This window comes from Terrapene carolina, unplaced genomic scaffold (assembly GCF_002925995.2).
Source record: "Terrapene carolina triunguis isolate 2854851 unplaced genomic scaffold, T_m_triunguis-2.0 Scaffold42, whole genome shotgun sequence".
NCBI lineage: Eukaryota > Metazoa > Chordata > Testudines > Emydidae > Terrapene > Terrapene triunguis.
In genome coordinates, this window is record NW_020664393.1 from 69237577 (window position 1) to 69258363 (window position 20787).

Sequence of the window (20787 nt, forward strand, 5' to 3'; positions counted from 1 at the left end):
GAATAGTTTCAATACCTTTAAAATAGTGGGCCATTACCCCGTCTCACTAGGGGTAGGTTGCAATTAAATGCAAAATGCAAAGGTTTGGCAATCACACCTTATTTTCTCACAACAAAATGCTGTCCCTTTAAGATGTATAAAATAAACATGATTCCCATCAATTAGATAGACACAATCTCTCAAAAGCTGCCAAGATTTTTTTTTTTATTTAGGACTAGAAAAATTGAACCACAGAAAACTGTTAAAAGTAACAGAGGGTCTGACTTAAGTCCAGCAAAGAAAGGGCCTTCAGGCTGGTAATCAGGTTTGAAACTCTGTTAGGCATTATTAGGTATTGTAGCACCTGTGGGATACAAATTCACTCATTGTCTGGAACTGAATGCAATGCTTAAATGTCCACAAGGCAAATTCAGGATGCAATAACATGGTTACTATTTGTCAAACACTTTGAAAAACAAACCCCCTTTTACCATTCCTGATTTTCATGTGGGGAGGAAGATTTTGCTTGCAACAAATTTCAGTTCTGCAAACCCCTACTGCACTAGCAGTTCCCATAGCAAACAAAATTTACATTTTAATAGTCTTTCCTTTCATTTAGTCCTTGTAAGTTACTTCCCATTATTTCCCATTCACCTGTACAATAAAATATATTTTTTAAAAATCAATATGCATCAGTAAATATGTAGACAAATTACATTAATAAACTTATATTTTTCACTCTGTATGTACATGTTGGCAATGACAAAGCATAAAGATGCACATCCCACGGAGATCTGCAAAACCAAGTAATTTTACACAAATAATTTAGGAAAATTAAAAGTTGAAAAATATTCTTCCACATTATTGTAGGTTGCACACAGTATTTAAAATAAATCATTTTTTCTACTTACTCTTTTTAACCACATTGTCTCTGCCAGAAATGATTAATACAACCGAACCAGAAAGAAAAATCAAGTTGCAATTTCTTATTCAGTGCAGAACTGTGTCAAGTAAAGAACTGCATTTGATTATTTTTTTTAAAAGAACATACAGCATTTTAGAGCCTCCTCAAGTGCAAAGGCTTCAGCATTTAATCCCTATAATTAACACCCTGAGAAGGGAATATTCCAGTGGATATAACTTTTCAGATTTCAAATGGAATGATTGTAGCCTTCAACTAAACCATTCCTCAGTCTATATGTTAGACTAAGCGGTAACATTATATATACATACATCTGATGCCAAGATACTATTTAATACTTTTTATGGCCCTGAAAACGGAAACATTGGCATCTGAACACAACAAAAATGTCAATATTAATCAACAAAAAGGCACTGAGCTACAGTATCTTATATACAGTATATTTTGCATTTGCATAGATCACCAGCAACTTAGGACGCAGCAAAGAAATCATATACAACGGATAATTAGGAAGATGATGATGCAACAGGAATTCTTGCTCAGTAACTGGCTTGGGCTGATGATTGATTTGTAAAATGCTTTCAGCTCTGGTGGAGGTGGCCAAGCTGTCAGCTTTGTCCTTTGTAAAATAAAAATGTTTTCTTAAAGGAGTGTTTTCTGCTCAAAGAGCTGCAAATCAAAGCGGACCCAAACCTCCCCGGTTGGAACCTCATGCAGCAGTAAATGTTTAGTTGTAGGTCCCTTGCTCTCCTGTTCTGTTCTGATTTTTGCTACTGGAACTTCGGTGCGACCCAAGAAATCTGTTGAACAAATGTAAGTGAACAGCATTAGCTATAAATCTTAGATTTGAAAACCTGAGCAAACAAGGCAAAGCACTAACATTAGACAAGCATTTAGAACGGCTCAATAGGTCTATGTAATATAAAGATAAATGGACACCTATCACAGATGTCAGAGCTGAGAAAGACTTCTTGGATCATCACCTAGTGCTCAAGAGTTTCTCAAAGTGCCTAGTGCACTTTCCTTGGAATCCCCTAGCCATGACTACGTCCCATAGTAGACTAGATTAGTTTAGATTACCCCATGTTCTGGGAGTCCCTAAGCCTGTGACTGCCAGAAGCTGGGACTGGAAAACAGGGTATGGATCACTTGATAATTGCCCTGTTCTGTTCATTCCCTCTGATGTATCTGGCACTGGCCACTGCTGGAGACAGAATATTGGGCTAGATGGACCATTGGTCTGACCCAGTATGGCCATTCTTACATTAGGCAATTCAGTTGTTCCAATTACTGTTGATGTATTTATCATACAAGGCTTGAATTTTTATGGGTGTAGTAACTCCCAGTCACAGGAAGTAAGAGAACGATACTAAAGAGTAACACCTCAGCAAGCACAAGTGCTCCTTCTCCAATCTTTACTCCCTGATTCAGACCTGTCCCTGCCTTACTCCTGAACAGGTCAGCCTGCTGCTCAGCCAGTATAATCATCCTGCACAATTGAGAAGACGAAAGGGACTTTTTGCTAGATAGATAGAGCTCTAGAAGCACAGAGCTAAAAAAAATATTAGAAATGATACTTTGCACTAATGTCTTTGATCTAAGGATCTCAAAATGCTTCACAAACATCAGTTCATTTCTGATACCATCCGTTTCAGATACAAATATTCTCATCTTACAGATGGAGACAGAGAGAAGCTAAGTGACTTGCCCAAGTTTTCACAATGAATCAGTTGCCGTGCCAAGAAGAAAACCAAGGGGTTTAACTGCCTTAATTCAGCCACTTTTAATTAGATTTATATATTTTATTCTCTCCATGAGGAATGATGATTCTGAACAACAGTCCGACAGGAGTGCTTACAAGGATACAGCTTTCATCCTGGCAACCTTATGCATACTGCTATATGTATAGCAGTAGTACTGCGTGTATAAAAGTAAGGTTCTACCTTGAAATGCCACTAAAAATGGCATTGGGAGGTCCCCTGTTTATTGTGAGTTAATGATTTCAATATCAAATGTGCTCAGCTTACAGATAAAAAAATGTTTTTTCCAACTGCCAGCTCTGCCAATGTAACCTGGGATCTGAGACTCAAGCGGAGTTCTTTCTCATGCATCACAACCAGCAATGAAGGGAACACATTCTGCCTTCAGTGACACCTCTGCAGCCCCATTTTCCTCCAGGGGCTTAGACAGGTGTAACTGACTGAAAAGAAACAATTCTGTTGTTGATGGACAAGACCGAATAGAATCCAGCTTGATCACCCAGAGCTGTGCTGACTTTGCAGGGCTAACATACCTATTGAGTAAGAAAGTGTCTTTTTCTCGGAGTGGGACCACACGTTAAGCCCTTGTGGCTATTTGGGAGGAAAACATGCAGCATAATCAAAATGATCAAAGAATTCTCCATGTCCTGAAAAAATGTTTACACCTACCATCAGGTGAGAACTGATCCCGGTCAAACATGGTGATACACAGCACATCCTGATAAAGGTCCTTAATGAAGAACTGACAATTGAAGTTCCACTTAGGGTTCAAAGTGTCCTGCAGCGTCCTGGTGGAATAGCTCTGCGACCCCATGCTGATTTCACAATACGGATTGCTTTTCCCTAAGCATAGAACAAACGGTGAAATGCTTTTCCCTAAGCGGATCTAGCACTGAAGAGTCTTTATTAATAGGAACACACAAAAGAGCCAGACCACAACCAAAGCTCTCTCACGTTTCTCTTGTTCTTCATCTTATTCTTCAAAGTAAAAGTCTTCCTCAGAGGCTGGATTTACACAAACGTACAGCCCAATACAAAAACCTCTCTCCTATTGTGACTGCTGTTTGAAGGTGCATTCTGTGCTGCCATCCCAAAAGCTTGGGTTAGGCAACATGTATTAACGATCTGGAGGATGGCGTGGACTGCACTCTCAGCAAGTTTGCAGATGACACTAAACTGGGAGGAGTGGTAGATACGCTGGAGGGTAGGGATAGGATACAGAAGGACCTAGATAAATTAAAGGATTGGGCCAAAAGAAACCTGATGAGGTTCAACAAGGACAAGTGCAGAGTCCTGCACTTAGGACGGAAGAATCCCGTGCACTGCTACAGACTAGGGACTGAATGGCTAGGCAGCAGTTCTGCAGAAAAGGACCTAGGGGTTACAGTGGACGAGAAGCTGGATATGAGTCAACAGTGTGCCCTTGTTGCCAAGAAGGCTAACGGCATTTGGGGCTATATACGTAGGGGCATTGCCAGCAGATCAAGGGACGGGCTCATTCCCCTCTATTCGACATTGGTGAGGCCTCATCTGGAGTACTGTGTCCAGTTTTGGGCCCCACACTACAAGAAGGATGTGGAAAAATTGGAGAGTCCAGCAGAGGGCAACAAAAATGATTAGAGGGCTGGAGCACATGATTTATGAGGAGAGGCTGAGGGAACTGAGATTGTTTAGTCTGCAGAAGAGAAGAATGAGGGGGGATTTGATAGCTGCTTTCAACTACCTGAAAGGGGGTTCCAAAGAGGATGGATTTAGACTGTTCTCAGTGGTACCAGATGACAGAACAAGGGGTAATGGTCTCAAGTTACAGTGGGTGAGGTTTAGATTGGATATTAGGAAAAACTTTTTCACTAGGAGGGTGGTGAAGCACTGGAATGGGTTACCTAGGGAGGTGGTGGAATCTCCTTCCTTAGAGGTTTTTAAGGTCAGGCTTGACAAAGCCCTGGCTGGGATGATTTAGTTGGGGTTGGTCCTGCTTTGAGCAGGGGGTTGGACTAGATGACCTCCTGAGGTCCCTTCCAACCCTGATATTCTATGATTCTATTCACTAGTACAGCAGAGACACGTTACCCCACTGCATCCCTGAGAGCCACCTGCAGAAGCTGTCACTGAAATCTGCACTTTTGCCTGACTCAATGAACTCTTAACCCTCCTCTTTGAATGTACTAGCATTCCACCCCTAAATTATTACCATTAGGTTTACAGGCTTTCAACTCTGTGGCTTCAATCACATGTACCATCAAGCGTCCTATTCCTGAGCTCTTCTGTGAGCGTGCTGGAAAAGAAAATCAGAATTAATAAACAGCTTGACAGTACAAATAAAACTGGCAACAATATTACCTTAATTTGTCCCATTTGGAACAGATGATGTAGTCACAGTTGATATGTAGAGACCCTTTCTATTAAAATACAAGTTACACACTCAGCCATGCAATAGCACCTACACTCCCAGTCGAGAGTTAATAGTTTAGAAGAGGGACATTAGCTCAACCATCTTGGAAGCTGCTTCCTCAAGAGAAGACCCTGAAATCCTTCCAGGCACACGAGAGCCCTGCACCCTTTTTGGCCAGCGCCCACATTTTGTACCTTGATAAGCTTTTTCCCGTTTCTTCTTCTCGGTTTCGATATACTGCTCTGATGCTCCTTTGATCTTCTGGACCCAGGCCGTCCTGTGAAAATTAATCCCTGCAGAGTCATTTTGGAGCTAAGAATCTTGTCGTTATTCCAGCAACACTTAATAAATCTCTCTGTCTCTAATTCAAGTCAAATTTTTTTGTTCCCTTCTTTTGAGCTAACCTGATCTTAGGTCTCCTTGACCACGAGGGTCCACCCATCATCTATTCATTTGATGTAAAATTATGGCTAACTGTAAATGGATAACCCAGGAACAAAGACTGTAGCCAGTCCTTACAGGAAGGGGGACTCTATCCTGGGAAGCAGCAACTCTGAAAAAGATTTGGGGGTTGTAGTGGATAATCAGCTGAACATGAGCTCCCAGTGTGACACTATGGCCAAAAAAGCTCATGTGATTCTGAGATGCATAAACGGGAATCTCAAGCACAAGTAGAGAGGTTATTTTACCTCTGTATTTGGCACTGGTGTGACTGCTGCTGGAATAGTGGTGCCCACAATTCAAGAAGGATGTTGATAAATTGGAGGGGGTTCAGAGAAGAACCATGAGAACGATTATGGGACTGGAAAACCTGCTTCATAGTGATATTCCAATTAGATTGAGCTCTTGGGAGTCTAACAAAGTGAAGGTTAGGATGTGCTCCCCCCTTTATGGGCTTTGTGAAGGTGCCTTTGTGGCCATCTTTGGAGTAAGGGGACCTAGCAGAAGCCTGGTCCATTGCCACCAACTACCATGGGAAATCATCAGAAAAATGGTCTCTTGCCTACCCGACCCAGTCCAGAGCAGTGACACCAGCCACCTCCTTAGCTGGTAACGTGTGCTCTGGTACTGGTATGTGGTGTGAGTAGCGATGAGTGGGGTGAATCTCACACAGGCTGAGAATTTTGCAATCAATTTTATGGAGAACAACATTTTTAGTGTAATTTAAACCTTCTCCAAAGGGTGAATCAATTTTACACAATATGTTGGTCTAGACAAAGAGAAGCCTGTGCTAATTATGTATCAGGAAAAAGACATGAACTAAAAATTAGTCTGGCACATGTGGGTAGCCTATACATGGAATATTACACACAAAACCACTATGTTAAAAAAACATTATTAAGATTGCAAAGTCAAGTACTCAAGAGTTAAGAAATGCCACAATTAGGGATGCCCGTGCACCCTTAGTTCAGTCCCCGTGTGTGTCTACATTAGGATATGGTCTTTAACTACGTGATCACGTACTATTTTTCCTCAGGACCTCTAACTTTTGAGGGTTGACATTGCAGCCTTAAAAATGTTCTTTTAACGCAATTTTTTGTGTGTAATTTTCTAGGTTTTCAAAAAAGCAAACTGAAAAAAATGAATTCCACTAGCTGTATCATATTGATACACGGGTCATCAGCAGGATTGAAACCTTTAGATCCACCACACAGACCTCTTCCACTTCAGCTAATGGCGTTACGGATAGCTGTAATAAGTTGTCATCCTCTCTGTGGAACAGCACTAGAGGGAACTGCAGACACACTGCTAGTGGGTTACACATATATTTGCTGACAGCAGAGGTATGGTAAGACATCAGCCTTTCAGCACAGACAAAAATGTAGCTAAGAAGAGTTGATGGCTTATTACAAAGACCCTCCTCCCACACCAGCTTGTAATTCCACTGACTTCAAAGCAGTTCATCCTGATTAAGACCAGCATGATGAGGGCAAAACAGGCTCTCTCTGTGTACCTGCAGGTGAGAAAAGTATTTACAAGTCCACTGTGTGTTCTGAGTCCAGAAGGAACCCCCCTGAATTGACAGACAAATCTTTACAGACTTGATAGGGAGCCAGATCTTGGCTGAATGCTCACCATGGGTCTGATCTAACACTCAGTGAGTCAATGGAAAGCTTCCCCATGCCTTCCGCTTGTCCATGTGTGTCTGAAGTGAGTTCTGCACGGTGTAAGCACTCCCACATTCGTGTACAGAGGAGTAATCTGGTAGAAGTTCTGCTGCCCTTAAACCGCAAAGAGCCACCGGAGTGTCTGGCTTAAATATTATTTTCTTCCATAGGGCTCACCCAGGCCTCAAAAGGCTCAGCATTTCCAGTACTCACCTCTCATTAATATTGTCTGTTTTTAGCGTGTAGACTCTGTCAATGTGGGAGATATGGAAAACTGGCTCATCACTTGAAGGGTCGGTTGGCAATTTCACTAGGACTTCATTAAGGAAAACAGGCTGAAAAACATGCAGGAAAGGCAAACCTCGCTGTGGCAAACTCACGGAGATGATAAGCAGAAACAAAACTATGATATTTAAATATGTCTTCTTTTGCTAAAAAAAGTGAACACCCCTCTCAGGACACCAGAAAAACAGACAGATCAATATTTAAAGATTTTAGCAACTCTTTCTAGGACTAAGAGATAAACCAGCGAATACAGGGCTAAAACACAACCTTGCTACCTAAGAAAAGTGCTTTATGAAAGGGGAAGAGCTGTATAAGCAGAGACAGAGCATGGCCTAAGGCAAGACTTGGAAACAGGAGTTTCTGCTTTTTACTCCCAACTTTATCACAGACTTAGTGTGTGGCTTTGGGCAAATCACTTAACCTCTCAGCATCTTTGGTTTCCCCATCAGAAAATGGGGCTACTTACCTACCCTCCTCAGGAGCACTGTGAGCACTCATTGGGAAGCATAGAGGGGTTGGACACAGAGGCCCACATTTTCAAGAACAGGAGACTAAAGTAAGGGTCCCATGTCAACATTTAGGCTCCTAAGTAAGTGACCTAATTTTCAAAAACACTGAGCACCATGCAGCTTCTCCTTGTCTTCAAAATCAATGAATGAACGAATATTAATGTGGATTTAAGAGCCTCTCCTCAGGTTCCTGTTTCTGACCAGACTGGCCGCAGAGTACTGTGGAGGTACTTGACTACGAAGCAGAAGGAGGCGTTTATAAAATCGATGCAAGGAGGACTCTCTCTTCAGCATACTCACATTCCCTGCATAGGGGTTGTGTATCCACGGAGAGAATATCCCCACACAGTCAACGTTCAGTCCCAATGACTGATAATGACACCCAATACAGTCGAGACTGTGCAATATTCAGTACAACCGTGACTAATCAAGCAGCACTAGATAATGCATCACCGCAGAGAGAGAGAGAGAGAACAGGATTCCTATGAAGAGATCAAGAACTACTGATTTGCTTTATAATTCACTCACCATTTTATACATTTTGAACTGAGAGTGGGACTTGGGGCTGAACAGTTTATCTGACCCTGAAGAAACAAACTGCTTGACCATGTAGGTAAGGAGCAGGAAGTCATTGAAGAGGAAGCCGTATAGTTCCTTATTGCTCTTTGTTTTGTAGAGCTTGCCGCTGTGCAGGAGCTTTCGGGGACCCAGGCAGTTTGTAATGGAGTTGAAAATCGGTTGCTAAGAGAGATATAATCAATATATGAGTAGCAGCAGTGCTGGGTATTATGTGCATCATTTCCTGATTGTCTTCAGAGTGATTATTGGTTATGACCCTCAAAATCCTACTCACTTTGTTTAATGCATGTACAAGTCTTGTGTATTTCCCCCAGTAGTTTACAGTACATGGGAAAGAATCCTAGCAAGTCTTAAGAGAAGTCAACTTCCTTATAAGCTGTAGTGGTTTCAGCCCTATTCTCAATGAAAAAAACATTAGTTTAAGGCTTTAAGGCCACAAATGCAGGAGTTTAACTGGGCCAGTGAGCTGAAACTTTTCCCTAGTGGCTGCCATCTTGTGCTCGAGAATTAAGTTTAAAAATAGTTTCTAGACTCTTATTGTTGTGAAGAAAAACTTCAAAAATGTGGACAAAGAGTACTACCACATAGGAACATCTGCCTCAGTCTGCTGGCAGCTTAAGCAAAATCTGAAGAGTGAGAAATTGTTTCAATTAATATTAACTGAAGCTTGATGGTACCAGTTTAAAATGTCAGCAATTTCATTGTTGCTCAAAGCAGGCAAGAAAGGGGAGGGATAATCATATTATGGATATCCCCACAATCTACTGAGTGGCAGCTCCCTTTGAGATCACAAGTGGGTAGAGCTCAGGTAATGCTAGCGGGCAGAATGTGCCACTCCCACTTATTTTTTCCTACTTGGTTTCTGTGTAAATTAATTTTAAAGGGCTCTACAATACAGCCCTATATATACCAGCCACCCAAGCACTAGCTAAGCCAGTTACCTCAGCAAGTCCTTCACACTGTACATGGGACTGTATCCACTCCAGCCTGTCTGAGTTCTCTTTCTCACGTACGCCTTCATTAACTTGAGAACACAGCTCCTCTGCGCGTTCCAAGGCCAGTTTGAGATTACTGTGATCTGGGTGGTTTTCTGGGGTATTCTCCAGAATCTGGTTGGGATCAGAAGGGAGGAAACAGAAACAGACAGAGATAAAAACCCAGGTAAGGATAGGCACCAGATGTGATACACTTATAAAGAAATCCTTATTACATGACAATCCTTTCTCTGTTTTTGCAACCGCAGTTATACTGCTACAGAAATCAAATTTAAAATGCTACAAGATTCAGAATTTTACAAACCCAGGATACTCACACTCTTTATGAGCAGAGGGTAGCGTGTAATCCTCTGCATAGGCTTCAGCAGGAAGCTGGAGAGCGGCATTCCTTTACAGCGAGGGTCAGAGGCTAGTTTCTATGGTGTAATCCAGAGACATTGCATTACTGATCAAGAAGGAACTACTTGCAACTACTGAACAGTGCCTGATGGAATGAATCTTCCCAGTTACTGCAAGAAATCCTAGAGCTCATATAGGTGAAAAATCACAGTGCATTTACATTTAGAACTAATGGCAAAGAATTAGAGAACTACTGAGGGTATGTCTACTCTACCCTTCAATTAAAGCCCATGCTAGCTGCCTTGGGGTCCCAGGGCTTGGGCTAAGGGGCTCTTTAATTGTGGTGTAGATGTTCGGGCTCGGGCTGGAGCCCAGGCTCTAGGACCATGCGAGGTGGGAGGGTCCCAGAGCTTGGGCTGCAGCCTGAGCCTGAACGTTTACACTGCCGTTAAACAGCCGCATAGCCCCAGTCCCATGAGCCCCAGTCAGCTACCGCAAGCCAGCCACTGGTGGCTAATTTCAGTGTAGACAAACCCTGAGACATTCTGCTGACATAAGCCAGGAAAGTGAAGCTCCTGTAGTCACCAAAAACCCTATCATTTAAAGCGGACTTAGTTTTTATTTTACATAAGGATCCGGAAAAGTTTGTTAAAAAAAAAACAACCAAACTGTGTGTCAAATGTTTTGGCATTTTCCCCTTCACAGCTGACTGCCCTTCATCAATGACATCTCATCACCTGAGCTGCAGCAGCATTTCCTTACTCCTAGTTATTTTATGTAATGTTACGCTCACTGTTAGCCTCATGGCGCATGTCTCGCTTTTGTGAAGTCCTCGCACCTACTGAAATCACACAGTCCAAAACAGCACAATCCAGCAACAGCTCATTGATTTTGCAAGTTATGCAGGGTGTTTAAAACAACAAGCCTTGCAGTCCAAATCAATCAACTCCAACCTCTTTTGTAGCATGAATCTTGAAAGTAAGGCAAACACGAGCACTGTAACTTGGAAGGTGCAGCATCTATGCTGGATTAATGTAAAGCAGTGGAATGGAAAATGGAATAAAACACTCGCAAGAGAACAAGACTGAAGAACAGGTTCTACAGCAACTGTCACTGAGTGTTAACACTATCAGCATATCAGATTCATAGGAAAGCAGAGGATTGTATCTATGCAGGAAGGATTCTGAAATCCTGGATTTTTCTGGACAAGTCTACCTTTGGTTGGACAGGCTTTTGAACATGCCCTGCCATCAGGGGAAAGGAGACTGGGATCCAGTATGGAAGCTAGTGAATAGAATACCTTTAAGAAGTCTTTGAACTCTGTTTCTTCATCTGTTTTCTGTTGCAGCAATGCAGCTCCATTGAGTTGGCAACTGCAGAATCTGATATAGGCCTGCATGTGAGAGAGCTCGGCAGCCAGGATGTCCCCAATCATCTGCACAGGCATTTTTTCTCCTCCTGTCTTCTTACGCACACGCAGGGCTCTGCAGAGGAGAGAATTTCACAGTTTGACTCTGTAATTCAGAAGTGGCCTAATCCTGGAGCCTCAGAATGTCCATCTGTCAGACAGGTGGATTCCTGATTCCACTCAGTATCATCGAGTTCCTACAGGAAAAAAACCTCCCTTCCAGCACTGTTAGGCCCCGGATGTATCACAAATCTGACTGAATGCTGGCACCGCGTGCTGTACGGACAGACTTGCTTAACAGATGTAGATTGCTGAGGAAGTGATATCTGAAACAGTGGGAATGCTTCTCCCGCCCCTTCAAGGTGTTTTTGGACAAACAGTGCAACCACTGGCCTCCACAGACTTTAAGGTCAGAAGGGACCATCATAATCATCTAGTCCAGGGGTTCTCAAAAAATATTTTGCTGGGACCCCCTTTAAAAATATTTCAGGCTGTGACGACCCCCCACAAAAAGCGGTGACTTCCCCCGCCTCCTGCCGTAGCGTGCCACCTTTGCTTCTGTGCTGCGCCTGGCGGTGGTGCTGCCTTCATAGCTGGGTGCCCGGCCAGCAGCTGCCACTCTGAAGACCCTTCTACAATAGCCTTGCAATCACCTTTTAGGTCAGACCTCCAGTTTGAGAAATGCTGATCTAGTCTGATTTAACCCTGTACATGCATATAGCATCATCCCACCTGATAGTAAATAATTAACAGATTTGTCATTGCAAAAATTCACTCTCAGAAAACTCTGAAAAACATGTTTTATATATTTTCCTCACATATTCTTTATTTCTAAGGCCTTCTGTTAAAAGTTCATCTGCTCCCGTTATTTGTTCCTTTCCCTCTCATAACCCTCTCTTTGTGACATTATACTTAAATGCTTTGAATTGACATAGCAGGATTATCAAGTGGGAAATAATCAGCAGGAGCAGAAACACTGAGGGCTTGTCTACACTTAAAATGCTACAGTGGCACAGCTGCGCTGCTGTAGCGCTTCAGTGTAGACACTACCTACGCTGATAGGAGGAATTCTCCCGTCGGCGTAGGTAATTCACCTCCCCGAGAGGTGGTGGTTAGGTTGATGGAAGAATTCTTCCATTGACCCAGCACCGTCTACACAGGAACTTAGGTCGGCATAACTGTGCCGCTCAGGGTTGTGGATTTTTCACACCCCTGAGTGACGTAGTTATGTCAACCTAATTTTCTAGTGTCGAGCAGGCCTTACAATAAAACCAGTTCCTGCAGAGTGGAGGGGGAGAATAAATTATTTTGGGGAAAGCTTAGACATTAGTGGTCTCTCATTTAGGAGGCACACATGCTAGCTGTACTCACTTATGTAACTTGGTATTAGACATTATGAGCTCCTTCCAGTTAACAAAGATCAATCCCATTTCTTCTTCTGTGAGACAGCCTGATTCAGCCATTCGTTTCTGGAAAACCTACAGTCAGAGAACAGACACGTGAGCAACTTCAAACAGAGAGAAAGCAGAACATGGCCAGCTCTCTTTTCTTAAATTATTAATGGTTTGAAACTTAATGCACTGATGCATTCAGAACTTTGTGGTATCCACCCATTCATTTCTCCTGAGAATCACTGCAGACAAGCAAGCTCTTTAATGGAATTTTTTTCCAGATCACTTCCTACAGATGGTTCCTGTGTGTTCCTATGGTTGCCCCTTCTTCCAACAGCAGTGTCCCATTCTGACACCAGCATCACCTCTTTGCTAAGTGGTAGCAGGTGTCAGGGCCCTGCAGGTGGGCTTCACCATGGCAAAGAAATCAGAGAGGCAGAGGCGGGGTATACTCAAACATAACTTCTTTTATTTATACATATACAGCCAGTCCTGGAACAGTGTCAGTTAACTAGCATGCAGGTGAAGCCCTTCTTTCAGGAGTCTCAGCCCAACACCAATGCCTGGTTTCCAGAGGGAAACTCTGCCTATCTAGATCTCTCTCTTAGGTACTTATATGGCTCCATATGGTCACACCGGAGGTTTATGGCAGAGCTGGGAACTGAGCCCAGCTTTTCCAAGTCCCAGGCTATCACCCTAACCACAGACCATCCTCGCTTCAAGAATTTAGTCTAATCAGAGCCCAAAGAGGAGAGTACACTCTGTTGGTGCTTGCACAGCTCCTGTCCAAGAACCCACCTGTGACGTTGCAGTCTATATGATTTTATAAAAAATTGATAATAAGTGAATATAATGTAACTGGGATATGTTTAATGCAAAAGGTCTCTTGTAAGGTATCATTACAAAGCTTATAATCTACTGAGTGTAATCATCCTATTTGTATAAATGTACCACTTTTGTATCTGAAACTAGAAATATGAAATATAACTCTGAGGGCCTATTGTAATTATGCAAAGTGTGCGCCATTAATGGTGGTTTGGAATCTTGATGACTCCCATTAACCAGGACAACTGTCTGCAGATGGGTGTGTTTTACCTGTAAGTCTTCCTGTATACGTGTGTGCTGGCAAGTGGGCAATGAAGTCTTGCAGTGACATGTGATCATGTCACCTGAACTGGAATCCATCTTTAACCTGGTGTCTTTCCATTGAGAAGGAGGGGGTGGAAACCCAGAGAGGGACAAAGGATTCCCACCTTATGCAAAAGATATATAAAGGAATGGAACAGAACAAAAGGAGGAGGAGGAGCCATCATGAAGAATCCCCTAGCTACCACCTGAGCTGGAACAAGAGCTGTACCAGGGGAAAGAATTGTGCCCAGGCCTGGAAGGTGTCCAGTCTGAGGAAAAAACTTACTGAAGCAGCTCTGAGGGTGAGATTATCTGTATTCAGTTTGATTAGACATAGATTTGCGCATTTTATTTTATTTTGCTTGGTGACTTACTTTGTTCTGTCTGTTACTACTTGGAACCACTTAAATCCTGCTTTCTGTATTTAATAAAATCACTTTTTACTTATTCATTAACTCAGAGTATGTGTTAATACCTGGGGGAGCAAACAACTGTGCATATCTCTCTATCAGTGTTATAGAGGGCGAACAATTTATGAGTTTACCCTGCATTAAGCTTTATACAGGGTACAACGGATTTATTTGGGTTTAGACCCCATTGGGAGTTGGGCATCTGAGTGTTAAAGACAGGAACACTTCTGTTAGCTGCTTTCAGTGAAGCCTGCAGCTTTGGGGCAAGTAATTCAGACCCTGGGTCTTTGTTGGAGCAGATGGGAGTGTCTGGCTCAGCAAGACAGGGTGCTGGAGTCCTGAGCTGGCAGGGAAGGCGGGGTAGAAGTAGTCTTGGCACATCGGGTGGCAGCTCCCAAGAGGGTTTCTGTGACCCAACCCATCACACCACCACCTTTACATGAACTTCGCATAGCCCAAACTACCACCACCACAGCATGGCTTCCTAAGACTTAACTTTTGCTCACATGCTAAGAATGTTTAACTGTAATGTTTTTACCCTAAGAATAAATGTGATTGCTCAGAAAGGGCTGTGTGGTAAATTAACTGTGGGTAATTGTGTTGTTTATACCCTCTCAAGAGAAGGTTTGGTGAGCCAGTCTGTCTTGCTGGGCAACTCCCAGGGTAGGCAGGGAATGGTGGATCCTGGAAAAACCCCGGTCAGAAGGGAGGGAGAGACAGCTGGGGAGAAGAGTTGGTGCCCTTGCTGGACCATGGAGGAAGAATACTGGTGCAGTTACCCTGAACTGTGAGTTTCCCCTGCAGCCATGGGCATGTTGCTCAACCGCTGCCTCAGTTTCCCCCACTTATAAAATGTAGGCATTACTTACCTATCCCATGCTGATAGTATGTGAGAACTAGCTAACATTTATAAAGCACTTTGACCTCTATAGACTATTCTGTTCTATATAGGTACTTATACTGTGCTCATCACCATAATATTTGAGTGTCTCAGACCAACGTTGAAGGTAAAGGGTGACACATAAATACTAAATACTAAGTCAGAAGGTCCTTTAGGAGAAAGAGGTACTCTTTTCAGTACTTGCAAAAATATTTAAATGGTTTTTTTGCTTTAGGAACCACAACTGAGGGTAATGCCAGAGGGAAAGGGGTGTTTCTCTAGGAAAGGAAGATAAATACTGAAGCAGCAATGTAGTCCCAGAGCAAGCAATTCAGTAACTGGCTTGAATGAAATCTGTAAGGCACTGGGGATAGGCTGGCTTCCTTAAAATAGTCTGAAGGTAGTAGCAAAGGAGAACTTGCAGAGTTATTTAAAAGATGACTACAGACAATAGCTAAGGGCTTGTCTGCGTGGCATGGCATGCCAGAGAGGTGTGTTATGTAAAGTGCTCTAACTGCCCCACAGGACTACATTAATGTGAACTAGATGCCTTTTACGCCACGCCGCAGGGTTTATACGGGACGGCTGGTCTAGCGAAGACCCGCTAAATCAATTGCAGAGCACTCTTTGGTCGACCCCGGTATTCCAGCTCTCCAAGCGTACGGGAAGTCAACCGGAGAGCGTCTCCCGTCAACGCAGCGCAGTGAAGACACCAGGGTAGGTTGACCTAAGCCACGTTGACTCCAGCTACGTTATTCACATAGCTGGAGTAGCGTAACTTAGGTCGACTTACCCCCACAGTGAAGACAAGGCCTCAGACTTCATAGATTTACACAACTCAGCTATGAATCAAATGTCATAATGATCATCTGATAAAGAAGAGACATTGAAGATAAGAGACTTTGCTTTGACAGTTGTTTAAAACACCTTTTGTTTCCAAGTAACTCTCACCTCTAAGACAAGCTGAAGATCATCCATGTACCTCTCTTCAGTCTGGATCAACTCATGAATGTAGCCCTGTCTTTTCCTTTCCATTGGCTGCATAGTATCAAGAGTTTGGAGATCAGCACACCCTAGAAAGGTAAATATTTCAAGTCATTCAGGTCCTATTAAACTTGTAAGGGCTGATGCTCAGCTTATATCAATGGCTACAGTATCATGTACTTCAATGACGCTACAATCATTTACCCCAGCTGAGGCTCTAAGCCCATAATACGTATAAAATGAATGCGGTCAGTAATGCTTACTTTGCTAACCTTAATTACAGACTAGTTTAAACCCTGAAGCATGAGATTTTTATCCCCACCAAAACTCTTTTTTAGCATTAACTATGATAACTCTCTGGATAATCTTGTTATCCATAAAAGCATCCAATCCCTCTCTGAGCCTTACTAAATTCTTTACCTCAACAACTTCCTGTGGCAATAAGTTTCACAATCTAATTAAGGCTTGAGTGAAAAAGCTTTGTTTATCAGTTTTGAATCGGCCACACTGAACGTCCCCTTGTTCTTATATGGTGAGACAGCTCCCGCTCTCCTGTCTCTCTACCATTCACTATCTTATATATTTTTATCACAGCTCTGCTTAGTTGTCTCCTTTCTAAAGTAAACAATCCCAATCTTTTCAATCTCTATGAAGATAGGTTTCCATGTGCCTAATCGTTCTTCTTGTCCTTCTTTGAAGCTAGCTAGCTCTGCAATGTTCTTTCTGAGGGCTTGTCCACGTGGGAACATGTCAAAATGCACTATGGAATTTTTATGGCACACTAGAAGAGTCCAGAGGGCCAGTGAGTACACTGCAAGCTAGTGGTCTGTGGATACCCTGGCTTGCCATGCACTAACTTGCCATGTAGACAAACCCTGAGATAGCGTGACCAGTACTGCATACAATATTCTAGGTGAGGGTGTATATTTTTCCATCTCCATTCTGTGCCATAAGTGCTTTGCTGAATTGGACCCTTAATGGTTAGTTTACAGAAATAATCAATCTACAGTGAAGCCTCTGAGTTACCAGTACAAATTTGCAAAGTTCTGCTGCATATAGGGTGACCAGATGTCCCGATTTTATAGGGACAGTCCCGATATTTGGGGCTTTTTCTTACATAGGCTCCTATTACCCCCTCACCCCGTCCTGATTTTTCACACTTGCTGTCTGGTCACCCTAGCTGCATAGTGCTGCAGCCACACGCCTTGGATGTTTATAACTAATGTCTAAACTGAAAGCAAAGAGTCGGGGTATTTGTTTTTACACTGCAAATGGCTGAATGTCGGAGATGTATAAACAAACTCATGAACGTTTAGCTCTAGGCAAATAAGTGTTGGCCAAAACGTTCTGTACGAACAAGAGTCCATCAAACTAACCCCGACCTTTAATTTTCCTTTTCTTTACAAATTTAATACATGCCATATTGATGGCGGCTTTTGAAAACAATCAAATCAAATCAAATCTAATCTAATATTTGCATCAAAAACTACAAGAAAAAAAATAAAGCAAACAGCTTTCCAATTAGATTGGAAAATCTACAGGCTGTTTAGATGGACAAAGAGCATTTGAAAAGACAAATAGTCCAGACAACTTATGACAAACATCCAGATATCCACAAAAAACTTCTCCACGCACAGTATTTAGAACTAAGTTCCGCAGAGTTATTATATAGTATATGTTTGGGGTGGGGTTGTGAGTCAGCAAGACTCGGAATGAGCCAGAAGCTCCTAATGTCTACGAGACCAAGAATATTAGAAGCAAGAGAGGAGTCTTCATTAATTGAATTTCCTAAAATCATCTTCAGGTTCCAGTTTTTGGGGATGGAATAATTTTGAATCGACAAACCTCAACTTCATCATAACCAAGCCATAACCAAAGACACATTTTAATAATGCTAATATTTATCTACTGTTCCATCCCTGGGCGTTGTGACTTCTGAACAGTTACACAGAACCTGTGCTAACATTTGTTCTCCTGCTGTGGTTCCCCACCCAACAAAGAGGGAGAGGCCCAGCAAGTCAAATACTGCTTCCTGGCAATGTAAGCAGCTCTTATTTCCACGTTCAAAAAATGCTTCACAAGCCCAGTGACAACAGTGAAGGGAAGAAAATAAAAGACTTAGGGCAAAATTGACAAGTCTGATATATTTTCTACGTAAAGAGACAAGATTATGTCAAAACCCATCATTTTAAAAGGCCTATTTCTATATTTATATTGCAAATATTTTAACTTGGGGAGTTTTCAATCTTTTTCATACTGTGGACTCCATCTTTACAGAGAGAGATTGTCTCACAGACCCACCACCGTCATGCAACATCCTCATGACAATTAGAGCAATTACATAGATGAAAAATTAGTACTAGGAAAACAATACATTTTTAGCTTCCTTCAATGCAGTGTAATATATAGGAACAATGAGAAGGGGAATGGGGACAGAAGAGGACTATATCACCAGCCAGCTCTCTGCTGACCACCAGGAAGTTCTCCATGGACCTCAGTTTGGTAACTGATTGAGATAGAAATAAGTTTAAAAAATCTACGTTGCTATTTACCACTGGTGCTCTTTCCTTTATACATTTCCTCAGCTTGGACAATTAAATTAGAAAAGCTAAATAAGCAGTATTATTATTATTAGCAGTGTTGCCAACTCTTGCCATAGTATTTTTTTTTGATAGTCCCAGCTTCTGGAATCATGAGAATCTCAATTTTCATAAAAATCTTCTAGCCCTTGGGGTTGCAGAAAAAAAAGCTACAAAACAAGAACCCTAAAGACGTAATAACCTGAAGGCAAGTAATAAGAATCCAAAAGGTTTTTTTCCCTAAATAACTCACGCTTTTTAAGACAATGTAATGATTTTTTGGGGGCCTGACTTATGATTTTTGAATGCTTCTGGTTGGCAATACTCTATTAGGCTCTGATTTTGCAAACAAGCACATGCTTAATTTTACTTTTCCAATTTACTATGAAATCAATGGGACCTACTCATGGTAGTAAAGTTAAGCACATGCATAAAAGTGTACCAGATTTGGTTTGGCTTTAGCTGTTTGTCAAAGTTACAATCAAGCCAGAATTAAAGAGGAGGTGGATCAAGATATTCATCAGATCAAAGTGAGTTTTAAAAGATCTGATGTTTCATAACCTACCAGGTCTCTAACTGATTGAAGTCTACCAATCTGAGATTTCAGCTCTTTCTTGTGGTTTGTGACGTTCAGTTCCAGCTCTGATGGGATACGAGATAAAGACCTTAGAGGAGTCAAAGGGTGTTCACACTGGTAGTGCCTTTTTGTCATTTGTCAGGACTTAGTAAGGCCCGGTCTATACTACAAAGTTAGGTCAACGTAAGCTGTCTTTTGTCAACCTCGCTGTGCATGTATCTACACTTAAATCTGTCTCCCACCGACGTGAGCTCTCCATTCCACCGACACAGTAACACCACCTCCCCGAGCAGCACTGAGCCATGGTCGATGTACTGCAGTCAACACAGTGTGAATGTAGTCACTGTGTTACTTATGTTGACCCTAACAGTCCTCCAGCTGTCCCACAATGCCCAATACTGACTGCTCTGGTCACAATTGTGAACTCTGCTGCCCAGGGCTCGTGGAAACCAGAAGTCCCTCTCCCTTAAAACACCCTGCACATTTTTGAAATGCCTTTTCCTGACTGTCCATCTTGGTGAGCACACCTAGCAGTTCTCCACTGTTACGTGGGACTGCCCAGATGACACTGCCGACGACACGCTCCAGATGTGCTCCCATCTGGAGTAGACAGGAGATATTGGCTCTCCTGGGCTTGTGGGGAGAAGAGGTTCCGCAAGCACAGCTACAGACCAGCCCAAGAAATGTGGCCATCTACTAGCAGATTGCACGGAGGATGCAGAAGAAGGGGTACAACAGGGATCAGCAGCAGTGCTGAGTGAAAGCAAAGGAATTGCGACAGGCATATCAGAAGGCTGGGGAAGCCAACAGTTGATCCGGTGCCAAGCCACAGACCTGCCCCTTTACAAAGAGCTACATGCCGTACTTGGTGGAGACCCCACCACGCCATACACCACCATGGATACCTCCAAGGAGCCCGAGTCACAGCCCCCCTGGCATGAAGAGCGAGGATGAAGAGGAGGATGGGGGACATGTGACTGGGGGGGGGTCCAGCTATGCCACAAGCCAGGACCTGTTTGAGACTACACTGCAGTCCAGTCAGTCAAACATGGACAAGCCCAATGCAGGGGAAGGAACCTCAGGTAAGTGTGTAATTGTATTTCCCATTTCGGTGATAGCTGTGTCCTGCTAAGTTGGGGATGCCATCAACTTTTCATTAATTTATTCATACGAGAAGAGGTAGCAGTACAACCAAGAGAGGTAGAATTATCTGCTTTTCATGGCCCTGTAGAGTTGGGCAGGGGAGGCCATGATGAGCAGTTTGTTTATGTTCACAGGGATCCTTGAATCCTCCTGAGAGATCTCAATGAAACTTTCACAGAGGTACATTTCAATTCTCTCCCAAAGGCTTCTGGGGTGGCAGCCTCATTTCTTCCTCCATGGCAGAATAGTTTCCCACACCAGTCGGTGATAACTTTGGCAGGCACCATTGCAATAAACAGACTAGCAGCATACGGGTCCAGGCGGCTTCGGGATGCTAGCAGCATGTATGCTCTCTGTGCCTTTGTTACCCCCAGGAGTGAGATATCAGCTACGTTCACCACGGCTTCTGGAAAATGATG

At 42.8% G+C, this 20787-nt stretch overlaps 1 protein-coding gene across 3 annotated transcripts in view; it reads right to left on the reverse strand.

Annotated features, from left to right (window-relative positions):
* Window positions 1–96: 96 nt before the first annotated feature.
* ITSN2 (intersectin 2) overlaps window positions 97–20787 on the reverse strand; it is a 116010-nt gene continuing 95319 nt past the window's right edge. For all 3 annotated transcript variants that reach the window (XM_024194068.3, XM_024194066.3, XM_024194067.2), the window contains 11 exons: window positions 16037–16158; window positions 12648–12754; window positions 11169–11352; window positions 9847–9945; window positions 9476–9643; window positions 8484–8696; window positions 7375–7496; window positions 5248–5330; window positions 4853–4936; window positions 3331–3504; window positions 97–1701 (listed from right to left, as the gene is read on the reverse strand). In XM_024194068.3, the coding sequence (XP_024049836.2) occupies window positions 1544–1701; window positions 3331–3504; window positions 4853–4936; window positions 5248–5330; window positions 7375–7496; window positions 8484–8696; window positions 9476–9643; window positions 9847–9945; window positions 11169–11352; window positions 12648–12754; window positions 16037–16158 (1514 nt within the window). In that variant the 3' untranslated portion in view covers window positions 97–1543. The remainder of the gene's footprint in view (window positions 1702–3330; window positions 3505–4852; window positions 4937–5247; window positions 5331–7374; window positions 7497–8483; window positions 8697–9475; window positions 9644–9846; window positions 9946–11168; window positions 11353–12647; window positions 12755–16036; window positions 16159–20787) is intronic.